This window comes from Petaurus breviceps, unplaced genomic scaffold (assembly GCF_028583685.1).
Source record: "Petaurus breviceps papuanus isolate PSGF00001 unplaced genomic scaffold, PetGlider_PUasm1.0 189, whole genome shotgun sequence".
Lineage (NCBI taxonomy): Eukaryota > Metazoa > Chordata > Mammalia > Diprotodontia > Petauridae > Petaurus > Petaurus breviceps.
Genome location: NW_027185809.1, coordinates 16,785,187 through 16,801,471, shown reverse-complemented (window position 1 = coordinate 16,801,471; position 16,285 = coordinate 16,785,187). Strand labels below are relative to the sequence as shown.

Sequence of the window (16,285 nt, the reverse complement as noted above, 5' to 3'; positions counted from 1 at the left end):
TGTATGTGTTGTGTGACCTTGGGAAAGTCACTTGACCTGTCAGCTTCAGTATCTTCATATGTAAAATAGGAATCCTAATACTTACACCACCTTCTTCTCCTTGGGCTAAGGAAAGTACTTTGTGAATTCTAAAGCACTAATGAATTTGAACTATATAAAAGTTGGCTCCCTTAGGAGATGCCTCAGCCTTTGTAACTGCTAGGAAAATAAGCCCTTCCCTTCTGGTAACAGGCTGGGCCTGATCCAAGAAGTAGAAAGCCAGGAAGTTTAAAAAAAGGAGAGAAGAGGATTCTTCACATGCATGTGAATAAGTGTGGGCTTATTACCTTCTTGCCTCTCCAAAGTCCTCATGCATGCTGGTTATTAGAGGTTCCTGAACAGTAAGTAGCTTGCCCAGAGATAGCTTGAAAGACTCTCTCAGGATTCACACAGACGCAATCCCTCCCTGCTCCCTATTTTCTGCTAACAGCTTTCTTATTCTTCCCACTTTCCCATCAGACTCTAATTCCAGATGGAATGCTCATTTGTCAGTGGCACAGCCTTAATCAGCCAGCCCCCTATAGGCTTCCAGCTAAATGGTTTCAGAAATGGGTTGTTTCTGAAAGTATAAAGAAAAGTCTGAGAAATGAACTCTTGTGACTACACCTGTCAGTGGAGGAAAGGCTAAAGAATTTGTGGTAAATTAATATATCACAACATTACTGAGCCATAAGAAATGACACATGAAAAACTCAGAGGAACTTGGAAAGGCTTCTATAAATTCGTTGAGAGTGAAATTAGCAGAACTAGAATCACTGAGTCAATAACTATAGTATTCTAAAAAACAAAACCTGAAAGACATCAGAGCACTGGCTAATGCAGTGACCTATCTTGACCTCAGAGGCCTAACAAAGAAGTTTGTAGGCCACCTCCACATTCCAGAGAAGTATCCTCTGAGTACATAATGAGACAAAACTTGTTAAATGTGATCAATATGTATCTGATGAGTTTTGCTTAACTGTATTTCTTTGTTACAAGAGAGGGTTCTGTTATGGCGGGGGATCCTGGTCCTAGGAAATTAATAACAACAACTAACATTTCTACAACTCTTAATGCTCTGGTAAGTCTTTAACAATTACTATGTCATTTATTATTTTATCATGTCACCACAACCCTGAAGTGTGCTATTTTATATGTAATATATCTAATATTTTAACAGTTAATATAAAATGTTTTATATCCCCATTTTATAGATGAAGAAACTGAGGCAAATGGGATAAGTGACTTGCCCTACAAAGTGCAAGAAGCTGATTTTGAACTCAGGTCTTCCTGGCACCCCATCCACTCTGGCACTCTATCCACTGTGCCACCCAGCTGCCTCTGAAATGACAGTGATATGACAAGAGGAAAAAGATGTGGAGTAAATGGCCTTGAAGCCTAAGATATTCCTCCCCCAGTGCCTTGGTGTGTGTCATCACCGAATCTGCAAATGAAATGAAATGGGAGAGAAATGAGCAGAAACACAAGCATGAGCTATCACCGTTTGTCTCACTAGATTCCACCACCCAAGGAAGCAGGATTTTTACCTTCTGCTCCAATGGAGACCAGTTTGACCCCTTTGCTAGCAATGAAATCCAGGGCTTTATTCACATTGGAGATTTTGTGTACCCTCATCTTGCCTCGCTCTGGCTTGGCCAAACGTTCACCTAATTGGAGAGAACAGAAAGGAAAAAAAAAAAAAAAAGAAAAAGCTTGAGAAAAATAAGACACTCAAATAAAGAGAGAATATGTCACTGCTCTCTGCTACCCCCACCCAGGTGAATGAAGGCTCTTGTATCAGGGCATTTATTGAAGGCATAGCAGGAAATAAATGGACAGTGAGCAGAAACACCAGTGTAGGCAAAAAAGGGGGAGAGGTGCTTCCTCCTTCAAAGACATCAGGCATTCCTGTGCTTCAAACATTTCTACTGCCCTCCTGAACTTGGCGGAGGGGGAAGAGAGAGTGGCTGTTCACATCATTTCTCGTCAGCCACTTGTGATGATTAAAAAGGCAAAGAGAGAGGTGTCTGGTCCCAGGTCACTTGACAAGCCACTGAGGAAGTTTTAGGCCAGCACCGATCTCGCCCAAAGCACACCGCCACCTTGGGCCTCCCATATAAACAGAGTCTTGCAACTGTCATTTGGTGCATTGGAAAGAGCACTGGCTTTACAATTGGAAGACCACAGCTCAAGTTTTGGTTCCCGTATAACTTACTGTATAACCTAAGGGAAGTTATTTCACCTTTGGGGCTTCCTTTTTCTCTCTTGTAATACGAGGATAATACCTACATCAACCACCTCACCTCAAAGAGTTCCCATGAGGAAAACACTTTAGGAAACATTAAAACACTAGGGGAAAGAATCATGATTATTGTCACCATAGACTTCTGCCTGTGCTACAGTAGGCAATATAGATTCTCCTACAATGGACTGAAGGCATTCAAATTTTTTTTGGAATGGTGCCCATAAACTGTGTAATAGCTGAAATTCTTAGAAAAACTAGTGGGACTAATCAGAGCATTAACAGAGCAAAGAAACAAAGCACAATGACCATCATAATGTAAAGAAAAATAAAAGACATCAGGACTCTGATCAATCAGAGCTTCAGGGAATGATGAGTGGAGCACGCTTCCCTACTCTCAGCAGAGGTGAGGAGCTTTGAGTGCAGAATAAGCATACTTTATCAGACCTGGCCAACACAGTCATTTGTTTTGCTCAGCTGTAATAACTTTTGTTAAGTCATTCAAATTGTTTCGACTCATTGTGATCCCATATGGGGTTTTCTTGGCAAAGATCCTGGAGAGGTTTGCCATTTCCTTCTCAAGTTCATTTTACAATGAGAAAGCTGAGGCAAACAGGATTAAGTGACATGCCCAGGGTCATACAGCTATTAAGTGTCTGAAGATGGATTTGAACTTAGGAAGAGAAGTCTTCCTGACTTTAGGCCCAGCACTCTACCCACTTCACCCCCTACTGCCTAATAACTTGGTAAGTAGAGAGGTTAAAATGAAACTCACTTTTCTTCTACCAGGAAAGAGAGATAGAGGTCTAGGCTATCAAATTAGGTAGCCATGTTGCTTGGCTTTGCTTAAATTTCTTTTCTTTTCTTTTTTCTTTCAGGAGCGGGGGAGCCTACATGGAGGGGTTCAGTGGCACGTGGGAAAAAGAGGTGGTAAGGGAGAAGGGAGAATTTAAGGGGAAATCATGGAATAAAAAAAACAGGTATCAATAAAGCTTGGCAAAAATTTTTAAAAGGAGACTGAAATAGACTTACAGGTTTAATGCAATAGGGAAAGGGGCCCCTGGCTTTTTAGCAGGAAGCAAACATAAAAGCCACTTATATGGAAGGGAACCAGCTCACTGAGCTGGGAGGTTTGCCTCTCCCTGGGCCCTGCCCTCCCTTCTTCCAACTCTAAGGTACTTGTTCCCAATGCCAATCTCAGGATTGAAACCTTTCTCCCAGAGATTTCAATCCAGCCCACTCTGGGCAGCATACCACTGCTCAATGCCACATGCTTCCCTTCAATCCATCCCACCACCCTCCCAAACAAAGACACATTCTTCCACCACAATCGAGGACTGACTCACCACCACCTTAATACCTAATCCTACTTCCTCTCGGTCAGAGTGGGAAAGGGGAAAGACATAGTTCAGTGCAACCCCAATCTTCCTGGTGAGAATGTCCTTCCCTCCTAAGCCCTTCTACAATGGTGTTTGCCTCAAGGGCCCCTCATATAGACCTAAGTCTCATAGGCTACAGGTGGTAAACAGATTTCTTTCCTCAGATAGAGTCTGGGTCTTTTAAAACCAATCAAGGAGGCTTGATTTTTGTTTTATTATGGTTTGGGTTTTTTTTTGAGGGGGTAAGGCAAGGCAATTGGGGTTAAGTGACTTGCCCAAAGTCACACAGCTATTAAGTATGTCAAGTGTCTGAGGCTGGATTTAAACTCAGGTCCTCCTGACTCCAGGGCCAGTGCTCTATTCACTGCGCCACCTAGCTGCCCCGATTTTTGTTTTATTATTAAATCAGTACTTTCCATTTATAGGTCTCCAGAGCTCATGAGCTCTCAGGATATGGAAAAACTTGATAACCCATAATTCATTAATCCTACCTTCTACCAATTAATAAAGAGACTCCAGAAGCACATATATGACATGGGTAGCATGGTACCAACAGGAATTTTCTTCCTTCTCAGATGATTTCTACTTCAGCTAAGTCCCTGATTCCCCTACACCACTTGAGTGAGCCCAACTAAGCTACAGGCACTGGACAGACTGTGAAGGATTGAGTAAAAGGGGGCCAGTTGGGAAAGTGGATTCTTCCTATCTCACTTTACAGAACAGTAGCAGCAGTGGGGCCATACAGCCATTCCCCTTTCCTCCCCTACATTTTCTCTCTTTTACCCCCCCCTCCAAAGTTCTCCAAAAATATTCCAATTTAAAAATTAATATGACAGACTGCTTTGCCCCATCTCTAACCTCCTGAGGGGGAAGAACTAACTCTGTCTAAAGGCAAAGGTAGATGAGGGTTCTAGGGTTTTAGAAGTCTCTGCTTTGGGGTGGCCAGGTAGCACAGCGAGTAAGAGCACAAGCCCCAGAGTCAGGATGACCTGGAGATCGAATCCTGGGCTCAGACACTTAGCACCCACCCAGAAACACCTGGCCCTGTAACCTTGTGCAAGTTACTTAACCCTAATTGCTTAGGGGCAGCCAGGTGGCTCAGCAAGTAAGAGCACTGGCTCCAGTGTCAGTGTGGCTCCAGTGTCAGTGTCGGGATGACCTGAGGATCAAATCCCGGGCTCAGACACTCAGCACCACACCCAGAAATAACTGGCTGTGTAACCTTGAGCAAGTTACTTAACCCCAACTGCTTAAAAAAAAAAGGAGTCTCTGCTTTGTAAAGAGTGTCACCCAATGGGCACTGGAGTTTTCAGGCAATATCAACCTCCATTGTATTCATGACTGGGAAAAATGGGACACTAGCTTTAGAAGGGATTTTAGAGTTCATCTAGTCCAATTCCCTCATTGTCTTACAGATGAAGAAACTAAGACCCAGAGATGCTAAGGCTCTTTCCCAATATTCCATGGTCAATTAGACAGTGCCCCAAACCTGCTACTCAATGTTCTTTCCTCTTCATCAAGTGTTCTTAAAAAGGTTTTGTATCACGGATTCTTTTGGCGGTCTGGCAAAACCTATGGACCTCTTCTCAGCATAATGTTTTAAAATGCATAAAATAAAATACATAGTATTACAAAAGAAACTAATTATGTTATAGTTATCAAAATATTTTTTAAAAGACAAGTTCACGATGCCTTCTTGGGGAGGGGGAAGAGGAAAGAGGAGGAGAAAACTTAAAACTTATAGGTGTGAATGTTGAAAACTAAAAATAAACTAACTTTAAAAAAATAAAATGAAGATATTAGGCTTTATATCCTCTAAGATACAAAAAAAATAGTAGAGTATGGAAAAATATATCCCATTTCCTTGAAACTCATGAGATAATTGTGCTAAATTTTTAATCTTACAAAATAAAATATTAAAAAAAAAATAAAAGACAAGGGGCAGCTAGGTGGCGCAGTGAATAGAGCGCCAGCTCTGGAGCCAGGAGGACCTGAGTTCAAATCCGGCCCCAGACACTTAACACAAAAACTAGCCATGTGACCTTGGGCAAGTCACTTAACCCCAATTCCCCCCTCCAAAAAAATTAAATATTAAAAAAAGAAAAGTTCACAGACCCCAGGTTAAGAAATTCTGCTCTCTATCATGCTGTTTCCAAAGGACAGATGCATGGCTGGCCACAGGTTTGAACTATTTGTAAACCTGGGCTCATTTTTCCAAAATGGATAGAATACACAAAGTAACTTTACTAAAGTGAGTCACAAGGTGGACCCTGCTACCTGCCCTTATGGTCTTCCATCTCGGACAATATTTGCTCGATGTTTCCCAAACATCTCTTGATTCCAGCCTCACCTGAAATGACCTCCAGTAGCAACATGAGCTTCAGGCCATCCCGGAAATCCTCCTCTATGTTTTCAATCTGGGTGCCCGCCTTTCGGAGGTGTGAATTGCACCACGCTGTGAATGTCTAAGAAAGAGAAAGAAGGAGAGGGATCAGTATCCCCAGACTCATTAGTCTCATCCTGTCATCTTAGTGGCTCGGTAGAGTTTTTGATTCCTTCTATCAATCCTGAGAAGAGGCCTGACTTCCAAGACTGGAGAGGGCAAGTAGATCCTTTGGCCAGGGGGGAAATGAGAGCTTTCAGTTCAGTTTTATACTGAAAAATAATGAGTTACCCTACAGAGTTTGGGTCCTAAATTTCACTATTAGATGGTTCTCCATTGGGTTATACACAGTAGCATTATTTGGTGTTTAAGGCAACCATCTCCAGGAATGTTTACTAACACTTCACTATTAGTTTTCTCCATCCCTTCCTTCTTGAAAACTTACTGAGAATAGACTCCTTAGATCACCAGAAAGCATTAAGTTTTGTTGGGGCAGGGTGAAGAGATGAGTCAAGAATGGGGTAGCTATAGGACATGGTGGGGAGAGCAGTGAGAGACTAGCCTTTAACTGGACACCTAGACACCTTGGCAGGAATGAAAAAGAATAGCAGGTAGTGGGAAGATGTGAAAGACTAACTAGTCCTTCTCAGTTTTATCTGGGGAGGCTTCCATGATTGCACAGGTTTTTCAGGTCCCATGGGAAAGCTGCTGAAGTTCTTTCTATAATCAAGTTGCTACTCTCCATGACAAACAGGAAAGGCAAGGAGGATGACTACTCACTTCCTTCTTGAACTCACATAAACTACCAGCCAATCATTTGTTTCCCAGGAATTACACCCTGCTCTAAAGGACACAGCTAGATTGGGTCTCATATCTACCTCACTCCTTTTGGCTCTTCCAGATTTCTCTGAACTAAATAGTACCATAGGGAGCTAGGTGGCGTAGTGGTTAGTGCGCCAGACCTGGCACAAGGCAAACTCCTCTTCCCGAGTTCAAAGCTGGCTTCACACACCAACTAGCTGTGTGACCCTGGGGAAGTCACTTAACTGTTTGCCTCAGTTTCCTCATCTGTAAAATGAACTGGAGAAGGAAATGATAAGTCATGCCAGCATCTTTGCCAAGAAAATCCCAAATGGAGGTCAAGGAGAGTGGGACATGACTAAAATTACTAAATAACAAAGAGAAGATGCGCAAAAATTTAAAAGAGAAGAAAAAGGACCCAAAGGGTGAACACTGATGTCCAGTGCCACAAAAAGTCCAGAAAAAAATCATTCAATTCAACAATATAATATGAATGTTAAGTTTGAAGAGAGCAGCTTCGGTTGAATGATGAGGTTGGAAGCCCGACTGTAGAGGGTTTAGAAATAGATGAGTGGAGTCACCTAGTGTAGACGGATTTCTCAAGGAGTTGGGCAAAAGAGCAGGAGAAGTACTGGATGGTTGCTAGTTGGATGTTAGAATCAATTGGAGGGTTTATTTTTTTAAGTATGGAGGAAACATTGACATGGTTGTAGACACCAAGGAAGGAGCCAGTACACAGAATGGACTGATAAGAGAGTGAGCATGATGGATGCACTGACTTTAATAACAGAACTTCTCATCATAGGAAAGATTGGCCGTTGCTGTTGATGTTGTTATTCCAGTCGTGTCCAACTCATCATGACCCCAATTCGGGTTTTCTTGGCAAAGATACTGGAGTGGTTTGCCATCTCCTTCTCTAGCTCATTTTACCGATGAGGAAATTGAGGCAAACAGGGTTAAGGGACTTGCCCAGGGTCACCCAGTTAATAAGTGTCTGAGACCAGATTTGAACTCTGGAAGATGAATCTTCCTGATTCCAGGCCTGGCATTCTATCCACTGTACCATCTAGCTGCCTCAGACTGGATGTATTATTGGGCAATTTCCTCTCTGGATATCAGGTATAAGCTATGTAAATCTAATTGATACATGCCTAGTTTGAAATCATAGGATAATAGATTGAGAGCTAGAGGGGAATCCAGAGGCCAATTGACCCAAACCCTCATTTAATAATAAGACCTAAAGAAATTGAATGACTTACTATATTTATCTGTGTGATCTTGGATGACAAGTTAAGAGTCAAGATTTCAACCTACGTCCTCTGATGTTAGAGGCCATTGTTTCATAAACAGATTAAGGATGCAGCTTTTTTTGCTGTTCATAGATAAGAACCCCTGGGTTGGGTTTGGGGGCAATGTGTGGAAAGCTGTAGGATAACATAGCAGCCCTTGGTAGTCTGAACTATCCTGAGGAGCCACTGAAATGGCTATTCCCCCTTCCACAAGAAGCAGTATAGCTCCAAGCCTTTAGAAATCCAAAAATCCATCATCCTAGTCAGGAAGGACATAAATATAGATGCAAATGAATGACTTTATCGCCTTAGCACTCCATGCTCCCTCACCAATGTGCTAAGGCTCCAGTTTTATCTGACCATTACAGATGCCCCTAGCTTCCCTTTCACCCCTCAACATTGGCCTCCATCTCAATGCTTCCTAAACTGATAACAGAACTTGACTAACTAGAGAGAAGGGGAGACTGGAAGTAAGAACCTGGATGTCCTTACTCACTGAGGAGAACAGCAGCTGGTAGCAGTGTCCTTGGAGCAAATTCTCAGTGGGGATCAGGCACAAATAATCACAGAGTTCAGCCAGCACACAACAACTAGCAGAAGCAAATATCAACAGCTCAGCTCCCTACGGAAGCAATAACCCTTAACCTTGAGCATCTTTCCCAGCTCTCAGACGAGCCACCTTTCTTTCTCTTCACGTAACTCAGATGCAGTACCATTGTACTGAAGGACCTTGGGCATTAGGGAGATCAGGTGACATGAGGGCAGACGGTAAAAGGGAAGAGAAATGCTGACTACCTATTTTACCAAGTCTCTGATAAAGTGATCTCAGCGTACTTTACAAACGTGAATAGGCATTGATACAATGTCAAATAGGGAGCTGTACATTTTCTTCACTACAATATTGTGTGCACTGGATCCTACACAACACAGGTTAGAGATATTCATTGTCCTGAAATTTGACCTTGTATTTCTATTATAAAGATTAGGGATGATAGTAGCCATTCTTATGGTGGCAAAGAATTGGAAACTGAGGGGATGCCCATCAACTGGGAAATGGCTGAACAAGTTGTGGTATATGAATGTAATGGAATACTATTGTGCTATAAGAAATAATGAGCATAATGCTTTCAGAAAAACCTGCAGAGTTACATGAACTGATGTAAAGTGAAGTAAGCAGAACCGGGGGAATATTTTACCCAGTAACAGTAATACTGTATGATGAACAACTGTGAATGACTTAACTATTCTCAGCAATAAATATAATGATCCAAGGCAATTCTGAAGGCCTTCCAGAGAAAGAACTGATGGAATCTAAGTGCTGATTGAAGCATTTTTTTTTTTTACTTTGGGGTTTTTTAAGACTTTTCTTTTGCAACATGATTAATATGGAAATATTTTGCATGGCTGCACACATACAATCTATATCAAAGTGCTTGCCTTCTCAAGGACTGCAGAGGGGTGAGAGGGAGAGAAGGAATTTGAACTCAAAAATTATTTTTAATATAATTATTTATTTTTAGTTTTCAACATTTACTTCCAAAAGATTGAGATTTAAATTTTCTTCCCTTCCCCAAGATGGCTTGTAATCTGATACAGGCTCTACTTATACATTCATATTAAACATATTTTCACTTTAGTCATGACATAAAGAAGAATTAGAATTAATGGGAGGAACCACGATAAAGAAGAGCAAAATAATATGCTTCCATCTGCATTCAAGACTCTAAAGTTCTTTGTCTGGATGTGGACAGCATTTTCTATCATGAGTCTTTTGTTGTTATCTTAGATCCTTGCATTGCTGGGAAGAGCTAAGTCCATCAAAGTCAGTCATTACACAATGTTCTCCTGTTCTGCTCATTTCACTCAGCATCAGTTCATATAAGTCTTTCCAGGTTTTTCTGAAATCTACAACTTACTCATCATTTGTTACAGCACAATAATATTCCATTATTCGTATACAACAACTTGTTCAGCCATTCAAAAATCATTTTAAATTATTTTATTTAATTATTTTTCAAAATGCTAAAAAAAAAATTTTTACATGCAATTGAGAAAAAATACAATACAGGCATTCTTTTTTAAAAAGAGGATAGGAAGAGAAAATGGACCTGTGCTTTCAGAAACTGGGATAATGAAATTCCCTCTTATCAATGCTGGTCAACAATTTCTCTGAAACTTAAGAGAACGATTACAGAGTTGCCAAAAGCACTGAGAGGTTAAGGTCTTATCCAGGGTCACACATCCAGTATGTCAGAGGAGGGATTTGAACATAGGTATTACTGGGTTTGAAGCCAGTTTTCTATATGCTACCTCTCCCTTCTCCTATTAATTAAGTTCTAAAGATAAGAACTAATCTAGTTATCAAAGCATATTTCAGAGACACATTAGACCAGCAAGTTCTCTGCTAATCACCTCAGAGTAAATACTTATAGGTTCCAGCACCCTAGGTTAAATCTGGGCTTTCCTGATAAACCTGCTTATTGTAAGATTGATCATAGTAGATAAGATCAGAGACCTAGGATATAGGTGATCTCTTTTATTCCCCCCCACTAAAATGTCTCATTCTACAAATGAGAAAACTGAGGCCCAGGGAGGTTCAGTGACTTAGACATGATCATATGTCTACATTCTTACAGATGAGCAAACTCAGGCCTTAAGGTGTTCAGTGATTTGCCCAAGGTCAAACAGTACAATTTGTCAGAGGTAGGATTTGAACACAGGTCTTCTGATTTCAGAACCACAGCTCCACACTGTGTGGAAAAATATTTCTGAGACACCTGGCAAATATACATATGTATAGAATATAGGACTTCTCTGGGCCTTAGTTTACTTATCTGTAAACTGGGAAGGCCTTAATTTAGTAAATAAGTTTTGTAAGGAACCTCCCAGTTCTAAAGTTCTAGGATTTCTACGATTCCAGCAAAGCATGCAGCAGACAGGTGCTCATGTTCCATTGGTTATTGTCCAATATTGGTTTGTAACAGGCAGTGTGATCCGTAAAATTCAGCAGGAAAAACCTGCTTGAGGTACGTATGCACTTTTTGGTGATTTTTCTAAGTCTGAAAAATACAAAATCTTTTCTTTTAGAGGAATAGTGGCAAGGGGTAATGTCTTCCTGAATGATGAATGCTGATGGCATTAAATTAAACAGATCCCTCAAACTGATCCATGATCCTGGATATGAACTGGCTAATGTTCACTATTATCTGTAAAAGGAAGATGGGTAGAGGAAGGGAGGAAAGGAAGGAAGTGATGTCATTGATCAGCAAATCCATTCCCAGAAACTGAGGAGCCGATGACCAAAACCACCCAGAAAAGACATTTTCCTTTCCTTGTATGAAGCTACAAATTGATTCCCAGACAGCTAAGGGGTCCTGACCACAATGACTTTCTCTATATATTTCTGTCCACTGAAATCTTTCCCAAGAAAGATCAAACTTAATTAAACTTAGTTTTCTGATTTCTGCCATTCTTATAGTCACTACCTTATTAGGACAAGGTTGGAGGATGAGTCATGCCCAGGAATTAATCTAGGAACTCCGAGCACCCAAATTCCCAGACACCTAGGTAGAGGGCCCTCTCCTTTTATAGTAGAGTCCTGGCTTCTTTCTGTGCCACAAACACAGTCCCTTTTAAGGCCTTAAGAAAAGGGGGGAAAAAACACTGAATTTTCAATGAAATCTCTTTTCTTAGAAAGCTATTGCTATAGATCATCCAAGCAACATAAATTTTTCTTCCCACCCAAAGTGTGCCCCACCTCTCCCAAATGCAGAGGCAAACTCAGTTGATGAGTTTTAATGACCCTCTCCTTTCAGAAAAATTTCAACTTGGACTATAAGGCACCAAATTCCTCTTCTCCCAGACAACAAGTCTAAATCCCTGGTTTACACAGCAAGTGATCAATGTAGACATATTATAGTGGGGAGAAAAAAACAAACAACCCACTAATTGTGGGGTCATTCGACATGGGTTCAAATATTACCTCTGATGCTTGCTACCTTCTTCATTTTGTTACTTAAACTTATTTGTTTTTCAGTCCCCTTATCTGTAAAATGAGGAGGTTAGACTACATAGCTTCTGAGGTCCCTCCTAGACATATACTCATAATATTAGGAGCAATGGTTTACAGTGACTTATTAGTCAATGAAATAGAGACAGATATGCCTTAGGATTCACTGATATTTCATAACGGATAGGGCGCTAGACCTGTAGTCTGGAAGACCTGAGTTTAAATCCAGCCTCAGACATTTATTAGCTGCATAGCCCTGGACAAGTCACTTAACATCTGTCTCAGTATCCTCAACTTTAAAATGGGGATGATAACAATAGCACCTACCTTCCAGACTTGTTGTAAAGATTACGTGATAGTATTTATAAAGCCCTTAGCACCGTGCTTGGTATACAGTGAACATTTAGTGAATTCCTGCTCCTTTTCCTTCGCTTCCCATAGTCTAAATCAAGGTCCCCTAGTGAATGAGCTAGTGTGCCTAGGTCTCAGGTCACACAAACAGTGCACCCTAGGGCAGTTTTTGAAGGCTCAGATTACAGTGTCACCAGGTCACAGACTTGGGTTCCAAAGCTGTCTTCCTAGATATACAATATAATTTGTCCACTAATCTTTTAGGCTCTGCCTTGTCCTGGTGTTACCTATTTAATGCTTCTCCCCACAGAGTTCTCAAATTAGTGCTCAGCCGGTATTTTCTAGAGGTAGTTTTTTTTTTTTTGGGGGGGGGACCAGGGGAGGTAGGGCAATTGGGGTCAAGTGACTTGCCCAAGGTCACATGGCTAGTTTTGGGTTAAGTGTCTGAGGCCGGATTTGAACTCAGGTCCTCCTTCACTCCAGGGTGGGTACTCTATTCACTGAGCCACCTAGCCTCTGTTAGAAGTACTTTTTCCATTAGTTTTTTTCCTCTATTATTTCCAGGACTCTGCAGCTTTAAGAGTGGTCCACTTCTGGAGCTTCCTCCCTCCCCACTCTCTTTCCTGATGTTTACACTCCACGACAAATCAAAAACAGCAACCAAAGTCCAAGCTGTTGGCTGATCTCAACAAAGGATGGATAACTGTTTACATAGGTGCTTTTCCAACCTACTAAGCAGTACCTGTACAAACAGTAAATCTTATCTGCAACCAAATGAGATTTCTCCCTCTTCCTTCCCCCCAAATCTTGAAATAAAAAAAACAAAAACAAAAACCCCTTAGCCTGGCCTTTGATGAGTCCATACCAGTACATGAGAAAAATGCCCTATTATTCGCCAGTCAGCTTGTATTGCCTCTTATATAGCACCCTTTGTCCCCCAATGCCCTGATAGAACATTAAGTCACTGTCAGTATGGTTAAGAGGCAACATTAATAACAGAAAGAACACTAGAATAAGAAGAAATATGTATTCTAGTTCTAGTTCAGGTCTGACTTGCTGTACAACCTTGGATAAGTCATTAAACCTTTCTGGGCCTTAATTTTATCTTCTTTAAAATGAGGGAAATAAAACCTGACATGAAGGTCAAATGAGATGATAACCGTAAGGCTGAGGACTTTTAGAGAAAGCATAATGGATTATTATCTACCTGTAAGCTTGTCAATAGCTAGGATTTTCTCTCACTCCGGTTACTGAAGGGATAACTCTAAAGATGATAGATTTACTTCAGGAGTTACCTAGTCTCACCTCTTATCTTACAAATGAAGAATCTGAGACCCAGGGAAGTTAGGTAGCACACAGGTAGTGACTGTTTGAGGCAGGATTTGAATCAAGTTCCACCAGAAGCTTGCCTGCCAAGGTTCTAGTATGCAGTATTCTCAGGCAGGCTTTAATTCAATTACGAACCAGGTCTAATTTTACTTGGCTTCCAAGATTTAGCCACAGACAACTGTTGCAAATATAACTAGAAAGCTGGCAAATTTCCCATTACTGTTTTCCTTAACTATAGGGTAGGGATGGGGGATGTGATGTCCCTTATCACCTGGAACTAGGAAACAAAACAAAGATTTATGGATTATTCCATGTTATGGAAAGGTTTCCTTAGAAACATACAAAACTTTTATCACATGGTGTTTGCATCTCTGGGGAAAAGTTCCCGTGCAAGTTTTAGACTCACCCCACAGATAGGTTCTAAAAGAACATGTTTTGAGTTTTGTTAGCCGTGCTATGAAACTTTGCATAGTTATTATTGCAGACTAAAGAATATTTGTAAATAGACAAACAGCAAGGTACAATGACTGGGAGATCAAGAAGACATGAGTTTAAATCCTGCCTCAGATATTCCCTAGCTGTATGACAATGGGCAGATCATTTAACTTCTAGTCTTTGTATCTGTAAAATGGAGATAGTATTACAATAGCATCTGCCTCATAGGCTATTATGAGGATCAAATGAAATAAAACACTTCGCAAACCTTATAGAGCTATGTAAACTTTTTTTCCGTCCCTTCGTTCAGTCACTTCAGGCATGTCTGAGCCTTCATAACCCCATCTGGAGTCTTCTTGGCAAAGATACTGGAGTGGTTTGCCATTTTTTCTCCGGCTTATTTTATAGATGAGGAAACTGAGGCAAACAGGGTTAAGTGACTTGCCTAGTATCATACAGGTAACAAACATCTGAGGCCACATTTGAACTAAGGTGTTCCTGAGTCCAGGCCCAGTGTTCCATCCACTGCACCATTTAGCTGTCCACATAAATGTTAGCTGTTATTATTATTTTAATATAAATTTTACTTGTCCTGTATACATAAGTATGCTAAATATAGTACTTGCCAAGTAAACAAGACTTGCCTATTAATACATGAACTAACCTCAAAGAAGTCAGACCCTGAACCACTAAAAAAATCTAACAAATGCACCTACTCTCACTAGAAGGGATTTTTGTTGTTGTCATTGAGCCATTTCAGTCCTATTCGACTCTTCCTGACCCCATTTGGAGTTTTCTTGGCAAAGATACTGGAGTGGTTTGCCATTTCCTTCTGCAGTCATTCTAAAGATGAAGAAGCTGAGGCAAACAGGATTAAAGTGATTTGTCCAGGGTCACACAGCTAACAAGGATCTGAGGCCAGATCTGAACTCATGATGAGTCTTCCCTGACTCCAGGTCTGGCACTTTGTCCACTGTGAAATCTGCACATAATCAAACAAACTGCTCAACCCTCTCATTGCTGGTGTTGATAGTGTAAACTTTCAGTGCATAGGGAGTCCTTGCTGCAAAGAATACCATGCCACAAGCCAAAAAAGAAAAATAAGGTTTGAGAACCACCAGATTAAAAAAAGTCACCAGCCCCCAACCATAATTCAATCTTCCTTACCCTTTCCCCACTTTCTGACTGTCCTACTGGGCAACCACACTTTCCTGAAAACAAATAGTCTGAAGGGAAATAAGTATCACTGGCCTCCACAGCCCTCTACAATTATTGTTAGCCCTAGGTATATTGGAAACTATGCAAAATAAACATTTTAGAGCTGGGAATTTTTTTTCTACAGTTCCTTTCAAAGAAAAAAAAAATTAGTGATCAGCAGCCAGAAATTATTTCCAATAGGTTGTCCTTGATGTCAGTCCTCTTAAAACAGGCTGCCAATCTAGTCAGGGTATGGGCATTGCATGGATTGTCCAGGGAAGACCTGCCCTTTGGTATATGTATGTCTTTGAGGCTAATTTAGACTGGAGTATTTAAGTTATTATGTCTGTCAATCTTTTCAAGGAAGTGTCAACTGACTGACAAAAGGATTAAAAGCAGAGCCTTCTCCACCCTGAACCATGTGACTTTCCGAGTCTTCAGATTATTCAGACTTCCAAGTCCAAATCTTCCCAGAATTATACTATTCAGAACAGGGTGTTCAGACGTACCCCAGGGTGGGATACTGCACTTGGTTAGAATGATGAACACATAAAAGAAAGCATGTTTCATGAGGTTTTTTGAGGGGGTCAGATTTGTGTCAGCAACTAATCTTAAAATTAGCTGAGGCACTAAGAGATTGAAGTGACTTGTTCAGAGTCACCTAGCCAGTGTCAGAAAAGAGCCTAGAACCCTTGGTTTCACTCACTCTGAGGTTGGCTTTAGCCATTCTCCTACTCATCTGTTTTTTTGAAAAGTCAAATTCAGGGGCGGCTAAGTGGTGCACTGAATAGAGCACCAGCCCTGGTGTCAGGAGGACCTGAGTTCAAATGCGACCTCAGACACTTAACACTC

General features: G+C 41.0%; 1 protein-coding gene across 3 annotated transcripts in view; it reads right to left on the bottom strand.

The window, feature by feature from the left end:
- ACTN1 (actinin alpha 1) overlaps window positions 1–16,285 on the bottom strand; it is a 140,903-nt gene that overhangs the window by 52,503 nt on the left and 72,115 nt on the right. For all 3 annotated transcript variants that reach the window (XM_069092009.1, XM_069092008.1, XM_069092007.1), the window contains exons 2-3: window positions 5,990–6,104; window positions 1,566–1,685 (exon numbers count right to left, since the gene is read on the bottom strand). In XM_069092009.1, coding sequence (XP_068948110.1) covers window positions 1,566–1,685; window positions 5,990–6,104 — 235 coding nt within the window. The remainder of the gene's footprint in view (window positions 1–1,565; window positions 1,686–5,989; window positions 6,105–16,285) is intronic.